Genomic DNA, 16,564 nt, shown 5'->3' with positions numbered 1-16,564 from the left:
GAAGGGGGTAGAAAAGAGGGATGGAGGAAATGAATGGAGGCTGTGAGTGTTCACAATTCGCTCTAGGAGTCTGGAGAGGAATGATAGGATGGAGATGGGATGATAACTGGGAGCCACAGAATCAAGGGAGGGTTTCTTTCATGCTAGGGGATACATGAGTGTGTTTGAAAGCAGTGGGGAAGAGACCATTGGAAAGTGAACAGATTAGGATGGCAGTCAGGGAGGGGGGCAAGTGTTTTGATAGCAAAGTGATATGCAGGTAGAGGGGGTGGATTTGGAGAGTAGGAGATCTCTTCTTGAGATACTGCTGGGAAAGATGGGAGAGTAAAAGGAGGGACAGGAGGAGGGAAGGCCTGGAGAAGTTCAGGGGAGATTTAAGGGAGATCATGCCTGAAGGTTTCAAATTTGATCAATAAAGGACATGGCTAGGTCACTAGGGGCAGGAGATAAGTTGAGGACAGTGAGTGGAGAGGAAACTTGAGGATGGAGCTAAACACCTGCAAGAGCTTGCTTGGACAATGGGCATGGGAGTTCAAGAAGATGGAGAAACAATGTTGCTGGGTAGAGGAGAGGGCAGAGTTAAAGCAGATGTGGATGAAATTAAGATAGGCGAGGTCAACCTGATATCTGGATTTCTCCCGGAAGTGCTTCGGAGCTCAAGTGCACTGTGGAGGTGATCCAGGGCTGCGGGGTTGTGATATGAGATTGGTGGAGGGGTGGGAGAGTGAAGGGGTTGAGTTCACTGGAGAGGACAATGTTGAGGAGGTGGATTTGTCTGTTAAGAGAAGGTAGTATGGATATGAAAACCAAATGCGGTATAATGAGTTTAGAAAATTAGAGGGGGCCAAAAGATCAAAGGTCTCTGCAGGGGAACAGGAAGATTTGTGAAGAGTGGGTGTGTGGGAGAGAAGCCAGGTGAGGAGGTTGTCAGATAGTGGAATTTCAGAGTTGGTTAGGGTACAGATTGTACAGTGACTAATAATAATCATTATGGTATTTGTTGAGCGCTTATTATGTGTTGAGCACTGTTCTAGGCGCTGGGGTGGATACAAGGTAATCAGGTTGTCCCACGTGAGGCTCACAGTCTAAATCCCCATTTTACAGATGAGGTAACTGAGGCACAGAGAAGATAAGTGGCTTGCCCAAGGTCACATAGCAGACAAGTGGCGGAGCCGGGATTAGAACCCATGTCCTCTGACTCCGAAGCCCGTGCTCTTTCCACTGCGCCACGCTGCTTCTCTACCAGACTAGAGATGATAAGATCAAGTGATGATAAGATCGAGTGTGTGTCCTAGTTAGTGAGTGGATGAGGAGGGTTGGTCAGGGGAGTTGAGGAGTAAGCGGAAGGGTCGTGGTGAACATACATTAGGATACTGAAGTCCCCAGTGATCGATGTAGGGATGGAAAAAGAGAGAAAAATGTGAGAAAAGGATCAAAATCTTTCAGAAAGTTGGAGAAGTGGCCTGACGGTGGTATATGACCATGACTAGCAACTGGAGTGGGTGGCAGACTTTAGTGATTGTAGAGTTAATCACTTTTTAATATTTTATAGATATTTGTTATAACACTGTGGTGTATTTGGAAAATAAAAATTCTCTCCACTCTAGAGAACACTTGAGGTGCCAGGAAACTGTTCAACACACAGAGGACATCTCACCTGTTGCACAACTCATTTTATGCTCAAAAGCACCAAGAGGGTGAGAAACTACTTGATTTTCTAAACAAACCAATTTAAGAGACTCATGACCCAAATTCCATTCTCCAGTTAGAAGGAAAAAAGATGCCAAATGTCAATAGTTTAAGGCTTCATATATTACAGATTTTGACTGTAATAGTTGAGCACACGTGAATCCATAGCTATATAGACATATACCTTAACTTCTCTGTGCCTCAGTTTCCTCATCTGTAAAAATGGAGAGTAAATCTTTTTCTCCTTCCCCTTCAAACTATGAGCTCCTGATGAGACAGGAACCAGGGACTGTGTCTGGTCTGATCTGATTATACTGTATCTACTCCACATAGTAAGTGCTGAACAATTACTTTCTTGTGTATATGAAAAGACATATACATAGATTCACAAACCTACGTAAGAGTTCTGTCTACCTTTCCCTAATTGAGATTTGCGAGGATAGTCAATCAGGGAGAATGCTACATCAAGCTATGTGACTTTCACATGACTGTGGTTTGGAACACGCTCAAGAATTTCCTTCGGGAAAGCTAAATAAACAGTCCTCTGACCTAGCTATAAGCATATTCCCAGGCCTTGCCATGCCTTGCTCTGGGGTGTGCAAACTGTTCGTACAAAGGGCGAGGGGACGGCTTCTCAAGATGAAGAGTGATAATTATTACTTCTATTACGGATTCAGGAAGCGTTTACTGTGTGCTAAAGCGATGGGGAAGAATTAAGAAACCACCATCCAGGCCCAAGCCGAATGGTCCGAGCTGCCATTTCCTTACCAAATTCTCATTTGTCAGCCGGGTGATCTCGTGCTGCAGACTTGCTTCGATCCGGGCCTCGGGCGGCAACTGCAGATTCTGGGCCAACAGCTGCTGCTGGCGGTTGTTTTCCTCCTTCAAGCTCTGTATCTCTCCACGCAGGGACTCTGCCTCATTGTCATGGCTCTTTTTCTGGGACTGGAGCTGTGATTCCAAGAGCCTACAAAGGCCAAAAGTGGGCAGGAGTTTAGGATTGTTATCTCGAGTGCTTTCAGTATGGACAGTGAGTTACCAGGATAAAGATGCCGCTATTCTTTAAACCCTTCAGTGTGCCTTTTAACCGGATCAACTCAAGGATTCTTAAAATCTGGACGGGAAAATTGTTGCTTCCACGGAGCTGCCTCTTGCCCAACTGAAACAACGTGGTTTTTGATACTGCCACCAATATACTGTAACCAATGTTAAGTTCAAAGATCTCTGAAAAATCCACGAGTTCTAGCTTTGGCTCACCAGCTCCAGGACATTAGATAAGGGTAAATCAATGAGATGACCCAGTTACGATCAAGAACGGGGCTCAGCTTGGGAGTCAGAGGTCGTGGGTTCTAATCCGGGCCCCGCCACTTATCAGCTGTGTGACTTTGGGCAAGTCACTTCACTTCTCTGTGCCTCAGTTCCCTCATCTGTAAAATGGGGATTACGACTGTGAGCCCCATGTGGGACAACCTGATTACCCTGTATCTCCCCCAGCGCTTAGAACAGTGCTCGGCACATAGTAAGTGCTTAACAAATACCAAAATTATTATTATTATTACTTACAGGTAGCACATTAGAAAATTGGTATAGGAGAGGTACCACCTCAGCACTTAATAAACCTCTGGAAGGCTGAATATTTCTGGACGAGAATACAATTCAGACTTCAGCGCCTAAGAATCATCTTAAACATCCATAGGCACGTTCAGAGGACTGCTTGGGGATATAGTGGAGGATAAAGTTAGTAGTGACAACTGCAAACTAAGGAGACACAATTTCAGGTTTAGCTAGGCTTCAGACAGGCAAATTAGCTCATAGCTTCAAGCAGATGGCCAGTTTGGTACTTCAGTACATCATGTCATTTGTTTCAACTCTAAATGGAGAAATAGTACTGAGTGCTTTCATCCCACATTTCCCACCCTCCCCCACTTCCTGGACACCATTCATCGTTCCAAGCACACTCTTTGAAAAAACACAAAGCAAGGCCATTGTTAGGACTTGTTAACACAAAGAAAGGAAGAAAAGTCACAATTAGTTTAGAGTTTCTCCTTTAGTCCAAGCCTTGGTACAACTGCTCTGTAAATGTTAAATGCCACTCAGGTCAGATTTTTTAATAACTGCAGGTTAAAACTATTTCAGGGCTGCTTTTGGAACACAGGACTTCCTCGGAGGAATTTTAACCTTCCATAAACTAGTTGCTCCCAGAGAGCACGAAAAAAACATTCAATGAAACCACAGAATAGTTCCCCAGACGAAGTACTGAGTGACAGAAAGCATTTCTATAGACCCCATAAGTACAGTCGGATATCTGTGCTGCAAAGCTGCGGCTTCAATTTTAGATTCTTTTTCTTGGCATCGTCATTACCACTTACGTCCAAATGCTACACGCATTTGGGTTGGTAATGTATTCGGTATGTGGTGAACATTTTAAACCTTAGGGTTGCATTCATGACTACCAGGATCTTTGTTTTTAAATGGCACCACGTGGCAGGCAGGGCTATACATCACGTGTAAGTGACTGAATGTCCTAAGCTTTTTGGAAACTCCAGTAATTTTCCTAAGGAAATAATTAGTACAGGAGAGACACAGCAGTTAAGCAAAGGGGCCACAGATAGTTACAGAAACAGCACATTTAGAACATTCCCCATTTTGAGGAATCTGGTAACCTGTTGGCTTGTTTTAGCCCTTCATAAACCAGCCACAGCTCTCCATCCTCATTCAGTTCATGGCAATCCATAGGGGAAGATCTTCCAAGCAAAATAAAAAAAAAAGTAAATACAAAAATACAAAATACATGATGGGAACGAGATGACGGCACACAAATAATATCAACATAAATTGTTATTTAACACTCATTATGGGTATGACAGACAAATTATACCAATGATTTAAATGGTTATTAAAAGAAAGAATAGGCAATAAACTGTAAGCTATTACTTGAGGTAACGATTTAAAGGATCTAAAACATGACTGACATTCCCTCTAAGGGTATTTAATTTACCACTCATTGCAAAAATAAGAAATGCAGGACACAGAAAAGAAAACATTAAGCAGAGAATGGAAGGGGGAGGTTGGGATTCCTGCTGATCGCCCAGATATTAGTCTCTTTTTACACTGAGCTTTACCATTTTTTTGAAAAAAGGAACAATTCAAATCCTTCCCTTGGCCTCCAAATCTTACTACAACGTGACATTCTGATTTAGTCAAACATTAAATCTGACTTAAAAATATGAAATATATTTATTTTGGAAAAGTGAAGCATATCACTCTAGCCTACTGATAATGAAAGCCTGTTTGGTTCTTCTCCCTTGGCAATCCCAGACTATTTCCTTAGTCCCAAGTACTAAGTCATGCTTCTCTCATTGCCCAGGTCTCCAGCAGTCTTTATCCCTTTCGAGGGCTTCAGTGGTGGCACTGCCCCTCACTGTCCAATTCCCCCACTCAGTGTGGTACGGGAATATATTTATTCCGAGTTACATAAACACTGACGATTTGACTGCAAGGCTGGCAGCTCTGTCCCGCTTTGGGGACTAAGAGCATTGAGCAAAACGTACTTGTACTTGAAGAACGTGGCCCTCGACACTTTAGAAAGGTATTGTGATGGGCTTTTGCTGATTGAAATAGTTTAAATCACAATTCTTCAGGTGCAATCGGTTAGTGCATTCAGCAGTTAACGGGCAATCAAATGGTATTTACTGAGCACTGCACTAAGGGGTTGGGAGATTACCACAGAGTTGATAGGTGCATTTTCTGCCCACGACGAGCTTATTGTCTAGAGGGGGAGCCAGACATTAATATACATATATTTAAATTAATATTTATATTTACAACACAGTAGGAATACATTCCACTGACTGATTAATTGAGAATGGGTTGAATATCTACTCTTACATCTGCCTTATTTGGGTGGGTAAAATGGTCTGCCGATTGTCTTTTTTTACCATTTTCATTTTAAGTTTGGTAATGTAAAAATACCAACACATGTCCAGATACTTTGAGGTAACAGGTGCAATTTAAAGCATCATATAAATGAATTCATTTAAAAAATTCCAAAGAATAGGTCCTCTGGATAATTCATTCATTCATATGCATTTATTGAGCAAAACACTGTACTAAGAGCTTGGGAGAGTACAATATAACAACAGACTCATTCCCTGCCCACAACGAGCTGAAAGTCTAGATGGGCAATTGTCTTCATATTTTGGGGGGTAGAATAGCTAGGAGGAATCAAAAAACTAGGTTGGTTGTAGGCCATCGTAAGATCCATAAACTCCACTGGTGGATGCAAATGTCTCTCCTCAAAGTCTTGCTAAGGAAGCAATGCAGCCCTGGTAATATAGGGAATTATAAACTCCCAAAACAATTTCTGTCAGACAGATATTACAAGTTTGAGAGGCAGAGTTTGTAATAGGACATCATGTAACATTTACAACCCAACTTAGGTTCCAGGGCAAGAATCCAAACTCTTACCCATCCAGCTCAATGCATATAAACTCACCATAGATCTAATCTGTTGTCTTCTTTCTTTTAATCATTTTAAATTCTATGTGGCTGTTTTGAAATCTTCATCACCAATCACCTTGTGAATATTGTATTAATTTATAAAATGGAATATGATCCCCCAAATGAATTTCTAACATAAATTTGGTCTGACAAAGCCTGCTAGATTGACTGATAGATCAGATTTCTTTTCCCAAGGGTTGTGCCCAGCAGAGACCATTCAGTTCTCCTGATAATGCTCCTAACAATAATAATTATTACTATGGTATTTGTTAAGTGCTTACTATGTGTCAAGAACGGTTCTAAGCGTTGGGGTAGAAACAAGTTAATCGGATTGGACAAAGTCCCTATCCCACAGAGGGCTCACGGTCTAAGAAGGAGGAAGAAAAAATTTTTTGAATGCTGTTAATGGAAAAAATAGGGGATGGCAGGGAACTGTTTCTTAAGAATCTATCATAGATTTATAGAATGATGGAAATGGAAAGGATTAAGATTCTTCCTTGGGCCTAACTGAACTTTCTTTTAAAAGTCCGTGCCAGGTCTTGTTAATAAAGACACAAAAATACACAAACAATTGCAAAACCTCTCTTTTGGAATATTCTTAAATATGTATATGTATATATTGTGATGGGCTTTTGTATATGTATATATTTTATATATATATATAAAACCAGAGGGGAAGGTGCGTGGGTGTAGTTGCTAACAGAACATTGTCAGGGTAACATCACTCTCTAGTGGGTGTTCTGTTCATCAGGAGAAAAGAATGCAACTCCCAGAGATTGCAGTTTGACATCTTCATTGAATATTCTGAACGAGGAGGAGGAGGAGGTGGCAGCAACATTGGAGACATAGGTAGCTAAGGCAAAGGTGAAATTTCTGGATTATTCCCTTTCTGCCTTCTCCAGAGGGGAAAAGTGTGACAAGTTACCATCACAGTCCTGAGTAGGGTGGCTTTGGATAAAACGATTCAGTCCAGTTTTCCATTTGCTACTGGAAATCCATTTAAAAATGCAAATGAGACCAGTAGTCTGAGAAACTAAAAAAACGAGGTTTCCGGAGTTAAAAAAGAAAATGTCCATGGTAGCAGAAATTTGAAATTCTCAACTGGCAAAGTGTTTCCAGGTATGGATAGTAAAGGAATAGGGGTTCCCTGGCCGAGTTCTGCCTCTTGCTTTGGCAATCTTTTCGGGGATCTGAGAAGATTTGTTTCGTTTGAGAATGGCCTATTTGGAAGTTAGAGGACCTAGGTTCTCATCCCGGCCACATCACGTATCTGCTGTGTGACCTTGGGCAATTCACTTCCCTCTCTTTGCCTTAGTTCCCTCAACTGCAAATTGGGATTCAATACTGATTCTCCCTCCTGCTTAGACTGTGAGCCCCATGTGGGACCTGATTATCTTGTATCAACAGTGTTTGCACTTAACAAATGCCATGAAAAATACCACTGATTCATTGACTATCGAGCACTTACTCTGTGCAGAGCACTGTTCTAAGTGCTAGGGAAAGTGCAATAGAGTAAGTACATAAGATTCCTGTCCTTGAGGAGTTTAAAATCTAGCATACCACTGCCTTGGTTTTGTATAGGAATTTTGTTTCTAAAATAACCTTACACTAGTTCTAAACTTTTTCCCTCTCTCAAAAAGTAGGTAGGTAGGTAGGTAGCCAAGTATTACTATCCCCATTTTGCAGATGAGGAAACTGAGGTACAAAGGGGTTGAGAGACTTGTCTGTGACCACACAGCAGGCTGGGGGCAAGGCTTGGACTTGAATCCTCTGGCTTCCAGACCGACTGTCCCAAGCTCTTAGTACGGTGCTCTGCACAGGGTAAGCGGTCAATAATTATAATTGATTGATTGACACAGGTATGTAGCCCGATCTTTCCGTATCAGGCAAATGAGCCTCCACCTACCCTCCCTAACCCTTCCTATGTTCTGTATCCCTTCATACTCCCAAGCTCTGAGTGGAGACCCCTGGATTTGGGGAGCACCCAGGCACATAGCCAGGTTGAGCATCTGGGATTCAGAAGACCTTACACACAACACACTCTGTGTGGTTGGACAGGGGCCGACAGGGTCAGGGTTGAGGCCCAGGTTCCTCTCTAGTCCCATGAAAACTCTCAAAATGTAGTTCCCTTGCAGGGATGAAAATAAACCAAAATGAGCCAGAACCGTCCCTGGTAAAATCAAAAAGGTCCATTCTAGTATAAAAATGATTTTGCTGCCGTGGCGGTGGACTGCAATGTTTCCTTGTCTCAGCCCTGTGCGTGGGCTGGGGAGGGTCTGTGGCATCTGGCTTCACACCTAGCCCCTGAACCAGCTATTTCAAAATAGCCATGTAGGGTTAAAAAGTATGATCTGTGGTGAGTTTGTATGTATTGAGATGAATGCTACATTAGACACTGACAATCCTGGATGGGCAGAGTTTGGATTCTTGCCCAGGAAACTAAGTTGGATTACAAATGTTATACAAAGTCCCATTATGAACTCTCTCTCTCAAACCTGTAGTGTCTGTCTGACAGGAATTGTTTGGGGGTTTATAATTCCTTGAATACCCAGCAGCCACTATCCAACCTTTCCCACTTTGACTCTTGCTCCCCTTAGCCTGGGGGCCTATGCCTAGAGTTATCACGTGTCATCATATCCACCTTCTTCCCTGGCCACCCTATTGCCCAGGGTATTGTCCAATCAAGCTGGAAGAGAACCGAGAGCCACGCCTCAAACACCAGGTATGGGCTAGCCAGAAAAGGAGGATGGAGTTTGCCTAAGTTTCCTGCTCTTATTCCGGCCCCCTCCTCCCCTGGGAACGTCTGCTCATCGCCACCCGCCAACCCTCACCGAACCCCGCCCCACCCTACAAAATGCCTGCTAGCCGTACCAGGAAACACAATTTTTTATTTTCATCTCCGGTATTACCAGATTAGTCCAGCAGCAGCCCTGTCCAAAGGTCAGGGTTGAGGGGACCTCTAGTAGCCCGCTTTTTTTTCTGCTGGGATTCTTACTGGGCATGAAGAGCACCAGAGGCCTGCTCTGATCTACACCTGCATCTTTGGAATGGTCCTTAAGGCTCTGGAGCTACAGCTCTAAATGGTTCCCCTATTCATCTCCCTGGCCCTCGGGCTGAGCTCAGGTCAAGCATTGGAAGTAGGGCTGGAATAAGGCCTTGGGTGGCCCAGAATACTGGGGGTCCTGTGGGTTGTCCCAACAAAAATTCAACCCAATCTCCAACTGCTGCAGCAATTTTCCCCAAGAGGCTGCAGCCAAAGAAAAAAGGGAGAGCAGAGGGTTAGGGAATCCACACACAGAAACCCCTTATAGAGCACTCAATGACCCCTCCTATCTCACCTTGCTGATTTTCTACAACAACATGCTTCACTTCTCTAAGGACAACCTACTCACTGTACCTCAGCCTCGTCTATCTTGCTGCCAACTGCTCCCCACATCCTGTCTCTGGCCTGAAACTCCCTATCCCTTTGTATCTAACAGAAGATCGCTCTCCCCATCTTCAAAGCTTTACTAAAATCACATCTCCTCCAAGAGACCTCCCCCAACTAAACCCTCATTTTGTCTACTCCTGCCCCCTTCTGCGTTGCCCTGACACTTGGATTTGTACCCTTTATTCAGCCCACCCTCAGCCCCATAGCACTTACGTACAAGTCTGTAATTTATTTTAATATCTGCCTCTCCCTCTAGACTGTAAGCTCCTTGTGGGTGGGGATCATGTCTACTAACTTTTCAAATATTGCATTTTCCCAGTACAGTTAGTACAGTTTGTGTTCATTTAAATATGACTGAGTAAAGGGGAATGCTAACTGGTTGGCTGGAAGATGCCTCTTCCCAGGTTAGCTGTCCATTTTGCTCAATAACTAAAGAATCCCTGAGAATATGGGTTATTGGGTCCAGAATGGAACAAGGGGATCTTGGTCACCACTGGATGGAGAAGTTTCCTAGCCCCTGTTTCACATATCTATCACAGATCTGGGACTTTCCTATCAGACAGACCACACCATCTGTGGGAACATGCCTTCCCACATGGATGAAAAAGCACCTGGAAGCCCCCGACCCTCACCTTCATCTTCTGTAAGCGTGTCTGAGCCCTACACTCATTAGTCCCAGGTTGGACAAGGCTGGAACTAAGAGTGTGGTCAGGCCTCTGCCTAGGACCACTTCGAGGTTTGGGGTGAGGGACGGGGGCAACTGCAGCCTGGGATAGGTTAGACCCTTTTGGCCAGAAGTTTTCCTGGAATTGGCCTGATTGGGTAAATACTTGGAGGCCTAAGAGGCTCAGGAGTTTGACACAAATGCTAGAAGTTCTGGGCTCCCCAGCTACACCTTTAGATCTGAATGTCAGAGCCACACTAAGTGAAACCCAGGGCAATCTAACCGAGGTTGACTGGTTGTCTATTCAGAAAAGCCTTTTGCTACCCTTTAAGACATCAAAATCAAACTGTATTAGCGAGCTAGTCTCCAAAGTCCGAAGGCATGCTAGATCGAAAAGTGTTATTTTTACCAGGGGCAAAGAGAATTTCCCCTGACAGCTCTCATTAGTATTTAAAATGGTGCTGCCCCTGGGCTAATGAGAGATTTTAATTGGAAATGGATTGGCTGCCAAGGTGATCTGGATAGGCATGATCTGGTTTGGAAAGCTGGAAAAGCTCAGTGGCACATGATCATGGTTTGCTGCAAAAAGTGTGAAGTAAAAAATTCAGCAGATAGAGGTCAGAAAGCCAAAGGGATAAGAGAATCATTTGGCCTACCTGTTGGTTTCCTTCAGCCCAAGGTACGCCTGGGCTATTTCTCCTTTGTCTTTCATCTTCTGTACATCCTCTAGGAGGATTGTGGAATCAGTCATTGTATTCTGAAGAGGAAAAAGACACATTTCCACAGTGAAGCTCAGCTGAAACTCTGATGTCCAAACAAGGCTCTTGCTGACTTCTGTACAGACCACCGCTATAACTGATATATAGAATGCAGCTCTGACAAGCAGCCTGATCTGAACATGAGTTGTTTATTCATTTGACCGGATCTATAAAGTGGAGAGTTTCCTTCTTTTCTGCTTTCCTCTCCTGTTCTCACCCTCTGGTTGCAAAGTAGAAGCCTCAGAGAAATGCTGGAAAGGTATCACAGACAAAAGCTCATTTTCCTAATTAAACAAGTCAAAAGCAGTTGAGGTGGCATAACAGATGACAAGTTGTGTGTAACTGCAAAAATTTCACACTTTAGACTTATATAAACGTACATGATTTAGAACCCTGTAAATAACTCCCATCTGCTATTATTCGATCCTTTTTCTCCCCACAATATGTATGCCATGATTCACGCTCTCATCAGAAAAATCTGCCAGGCGAGATTCACCAAGTCCAATTTCATACCCAAGGGCTTTGTTGCTTCCATCAGCAGTTTCTCCTTTGCCTCTGACACCAAATGAAGTGTCACAATTCGGCCAAGGAGACAGAACTGGACTAATGAGAATGGATCAGTTTACTTTTCCTCTCCAAGCTCCCTCTTGGACCACAGAAGGCCAAAGTCCTACCTTCACCATAATAATAATAATGTTGGTATTTGTTAAGCGCTTACTATGTGCCAAGCACTGTTCTAAGTGCTGGGGGGGATACAAGGTAATCAGGTTGCCCCAGGTAGGGCTCACAGTCTTCATCCCCATTTTACAGATGAGGGAACTGAGGCACAGAGAAGTAAAGTGACTTGCCCGAAGTCACACAGCTGACAAGTGGTGGAGCCACGACCTCTGACTCACAAGCCCGGGCTCTTGCCACTGAGCCACACTGCTTCTCATCCTGACTGCTCTCTCCCTGGGGCCAGAGGGTTGGCTGGCTGCTCCCCTGAGCCATGTACCCTAAGGTGCTGCTTTGGGTAGAGAAGTAGCATGGCTAGTGGAGAAAGCACAGGCCTGGGAATCAAAAGGATCTAGGTTCTAATCCTGGCTTCGTCCCTTACCTGCTGAGTGACCTTGGCCAAGTCACTTAACTCCTCTGTGCCTCAGTTACCTCAGCTGTAAAGTGAGAATTAAGCTTGGAGCCCCATGTGGGGCAGGGACTATTTCCAATCCGATTTTCTTGTAATCACCCCAGTGCTTAGAACAGCGCCTGGCACATGGTAAGCATTTAACAAAAGCCACAGTTGTTATAATTATTATTATTATTGTTATTAGAGAAAGGGCTTGGGAGTCGGAAAGACCTGGGTTCTAATTCCGGCTCTGCCATCTGCTTGCTGTGTGAACTTGGGAAAGTCACTTAGCTTCTCTGTGCCTCAGGTACCTTGACCATGAAATGGGGATTAAGACTGTGATCCTCATGTGGGACAGGGACTGTGTCCAACCCAATGTGCTTCTATCCACCCCAGAGCTTAGTTCAGTGCCTGGCACATAGTAAGCGCTTAAATGCAACAACTACTACTATTATTATTATTATTACTATTTTTAAAAGTCAGTCAGCGGGCCCTGGGCCCTTGGGACAATTATAACATTTGCAGAGGTCATGGGAGGAAAGTGAGGGTCCCCAAGATCCTGGGGAAACATATTTTCTGGCACCTCCTTTCCCTTTCCCTGGATCACACTCCCTTGTGGGTATCTGTAACTGTGACACTGGGCCAGTCATGGGTGGGAAAACCTGGCAACAGGCTTGCCGGGGATTAAATCGGCTCAAGATCCGACATCAAAGCAGAACAATCCTTGGATGAAGGACTTGCAATAGAGGACCAAACTCTTCTCCACAAATATCAATATCTGTGAAATGCTCCAGTCAACTCCTTGTATTCCAAAGTTGATTGTTTTTTCAAAGGCTGTGGTTTTAATATCAGTTAATAAATTAGTCTAAGCCATTTTAGAACATGAGAAAGTGAATCACAAAACTGCATTTGTGATTAAGTACGTTAAAGCAAGCATTTCAATAAAAGGAGAGAGCATCTTACTGCTGTCCTTTTGTATTGTTTAAATATGCTCGCTGATAAAAACGGAATATATTTTTTGTCAGTAGTAAACAAGCACTTTTTTTAACCTTCTCATTCCCAATAAACTAGATATTTATGGCACTCTGCTTCTGAATTGTGCTTCCATGTTCCAGAGAATGTTTCTTTTCTCATTTCCTAAGAGAAAACAAATATATTTTCTCCACCATCTTAAATAGCAATTTTTCACATCCTCAAGCTAGGTGGACACTAGACTTCATACACGAACCACGTTCTTTTTTCAAATTAATGCTGAGCTAAAATGCGTGTCACAGGTAATTTTTTTTATGATTACAGCATTTCAAGGTTAAAAAAAAGTCTTATGATTACCTTATCCTCCTGGGAATCACAAATTGCCAAGCACAAAAGAAGAAAGAGAAAAACACTTAATTCTGCTAATAAATTCCACCCATGACTCCAAATAAGGACTGACTGATGATAACTGCAAAATGCCCTTATTCAGGGATCACTTCTTCTGGGACCCATAAAAGTCACATTAAATTGCCTTCTTGAAAACGATTCACCCCAAAGACATTTCATCAGAGTCAGAGAAATATTTTATGATCTAGCAATATATATTTCCATGGACAATGTCTCTTTCCTCCTTTCTACCACAATAAGCCCACCCAGGGGGATGATAATAGCTCCCCTCTGAATCTTTATGAAAATAAATCCAGATCGTTGGCCCCCAGACACCAAGGACAGCAGCATAGCAGTTGCACAGAGGATCTTCAGGGGTGACCACCTCCGGTCCTGGGAAGCTTTGATTAGCTTGGCTCACTCCTTCTGGTCTAATGCCTCTAGCCTCAATTTCTCGGCCTCCTTGGGCCTGAGAGTCCTCCTCAGGCTTCGAGAAGGTGGCCTGGAATTGGTGGGAAAGAACACTCATTTCATGGCCCTCCAGGTTCTAAGACCAGGCTACTTTTAAGGATTACCAAGCTGCTTTTGGAAAGAGGATAAACAGGATGACCACTTGCATGGCAAGCTGACCTGCTGAGAAGCATGTCCATGAATGCATTACACTTACAGGGCATTTTCCCAGCTTAAGAAACAGCTCTAAGATTATTTTACTGAGTTCCGCATTAGACATTGCCTGCTACAAGCAATTTAGCTCCTGGGCGAATACGGATCTCTGGCCTTCTGATCAATGATAAGAGTCACGGCTATTTCAACCATTAACAAAGGCTTATGGCAAAAAATTAAACAAAGGGGTACAGAAAGTACCAATAAATGAGAAGCAACCAGTTCCTCTCACAGAACCTAAATTCATATGCACCGTGGGCAAAAATTCACTGCTAAATCACCGGATTTTACTCCAATGAATTTTTTTCCTGAAAAAGGGATAGGGGTGGCGGGGGGTGGGGAAGGGAAAGGGAAGAGACAGCAGACACACATTAAGGCTAATGCATATGAAATGAAGATACGTGATATCAGCACTAGTAATGTTTCTACGACTTCATACTCACCCTGTTCATTCCGTCTTGCAAAAATTAATGATCTATGTTGGGGAAGGAAACAGTTACTGTCGAGAAGCCCCTGAAGAGGGGAACCATTTCTAAGGAAACCTGTTCCCTAAGATAACGGTAGGGTTGTGTGTTGAGAGATGGGGATCCTCAGATACAAAAGAGAGATAGATTTGGGGGCACCAAGAAGCCTTGCTGCGAAAGGGGAGGAGCTGGCCATCTATTAGTTGACCTGCATCCTTATCATAGCAACCAGACATGTACAGTGGCAAAGATGATCATCTTTACACAGTGAGAAACTCATTTGGTCACGCCAAACCAGCACACAGTAATCCTGTGCAGTGGACGCTGTGGGAGGAGAAATAAAAGGCTGATATCACTCCACCCTCTCGGCAGCGCTCAAGTGAACCACGGGAGATAAAATGTGCGTTCAGGAGAGGGACAGGGACAGGAAACCGTGGTCCCCAAGTCTCTCTCTCTTTTGCCTCTGGAAGGTCTGGCTCCTGGGTCCCGTCACTTGCTGCGTAGCTCATGGGTTTCTTTTGGATATTTTGGCAGAGGTGACGCTCTGCTCGGAGATAAGACTCTGCAGAAACCCAGCCAATATCCTCAGCTTTATTCACACAAAGTGGGTGTTGTTTACTGTCAGATTATCAGCTCTGAAGGGGGGCAAGGACAGGATTCGCCCGGATCCACGACTAACAGTCAAATTGGCCAATTCCAAAGTCAGTGTACAGACCACTTGTGGGTACTAGTTTTTTAGTACTAGGTGCTTTAGTACTCTAAAACACTATCAGTTTTCACCGAGTACCCAGTGTTATCATTAAACTCTTAGGGAGGCAAGGATTTTGTCAGTTAGTTCTTATGTGAAGGATCACCATGCCCAGGAAAATGTTTAAAGAATATTTTTGTTGCTGAAGATGACGATGGCCCTAATCCAGCTTCTATTTGGAACACAGGGGTAGTACACGGAGCTTTTCATGGTATGGGCTCAAAATATCACATAGGCACAGCGGTCCAGTTAAAAGATATGGAACTGCCGGATGAAGCTGGTTATTTTAAAATCAATATTGAATCCCTACCACAGAAAGACATCCTTGGCTCTTTGTAGCTTTGTTTGTTACTTCAAAGTAGTATAGATTAGGGTGTTTTCTGGACGATAATCCATTCCAAATATCTGTCTCTTGTGAATAAGATAAGACGCACAGAATTCTGTATTTCACCAACTTTCTGCAGCCTGCCTAGTCCAAAACGAAAACCTAGCCTGCCTCAGTCTTGTTTCCAGCCAATCGACGCTTAGTTTGTTATGGTTAATCCTGATTTTTGAAACCAATAAACACAGAACCACTGAATTTAACCCTCAATTGGAAGATTTGTTGTGGGAAAGAAGAGAGAGAGAAGGGCACGTGCCGAACCCACGGACCATCTCGGACCCTGTACGGAGAAGTCAGCTCCCAATTGGTCCCTACCTTGGGTTGAATGGCCTCTTTCTGGCTCACCAGCTGAGACCTGAGGATCAGAACTTCCTCTTTGCGCACGTCCAGCTCCTCGCTGACTGACGTCAACTGCTCCATGAGGACTCGGTAAGCAGGGGCCCCTGGCGCCGTCACTTCTGGGGCCCCTTTTTCCGTGAGGGCCTTCCGGAGCTCATTCAGCTCATTCTTAAGTTTCTTGTTTTCAGATTCCAGTTCTTGACGCTACATGAACAAACAAAACCACCCTGGTGAGTGCTTGGTTTGGATTGTTCCCTTCTGCCTCCAGGTCAACACCCTAGGGCCCTAAGGGAGTTCGGTAGAGCTATCTTGCTCATTCATTCAGTCGTATTAATTGAGTGATTACTGTGTGCAGAGCACTGTATTAAGTGCTTGGGAGAGTACAATACAACAATAGACAGACATATTCCCTGCCCCGTTATACGGGAAAGAGGGAACATCTCTCTCTTCACTACCGTGAGCA

At 43.8% G+C, this 16,564-nt stretch overlaps 1 protein-coding gene across 4 annotated transcripts in view; it reads right to left on the bottom strand.

Annotated features, from left to right (window-relative positions):
* Window positions 1-16,564, bottom strand: part of MYO5A (myosin VA) — a 223,741-nt gene that overhangs the window by 23,730 nt on the left and 183,447 nt on the right. For 2 of the 4 annotated variants that reach the window (XM_038750542.1, XM_038750543.1), the window contains 5 exons: window positions 16,078-16,305; window positions 13,476-13,484; window positions 10,940-11,040; window positions 4,353-4,433; window positions 2,458-2,656 (listed from right to left, as the gene is read on the bottom strand). In XM_038750542.1, the coding sequence (XP_038606470.1) occupies window positions 2,458-2,656; window positions 4,353-4,433; window positions 10,940-11,040; window positions 13,476-13,484; window positions 16,078-16,305 (618 nt within the window). The remainder of the gene's footprint in view (window positions 1-2,457; window positions 2,657-4,352; window positions 4,434-10,939; window positions 11,041-13,475; window positions 13,485-16,077; window positions 16,306-16,564) is intronic. The other 2 variants (XM_038750544.1, XM_038750545.1) reach the window with 1 other exon arrangement.

Source organism: Tachyglossus aculeatus, chromosome 8 (genome assembly GCF_015852505.1).
Source record: "Tachyglossus aculeatus isolate mTacAcu1 chromosome 8, mTacAcu1.pri, whole genome shotgun sequence".
Classification (NCBI taxonomy): domain Eukaryota; kingdom Metazoa; phylum Chordata; class Mammalia; order Monotremata; family Tachyglossidae; genus Tachyglossus; species Tachyglossus aculeatus.
The sequence above is the reverse complement of the archived record's forward strand: the minus strand, read 5'-3'. Positions and strand labels throughout refer to the sequence as shown.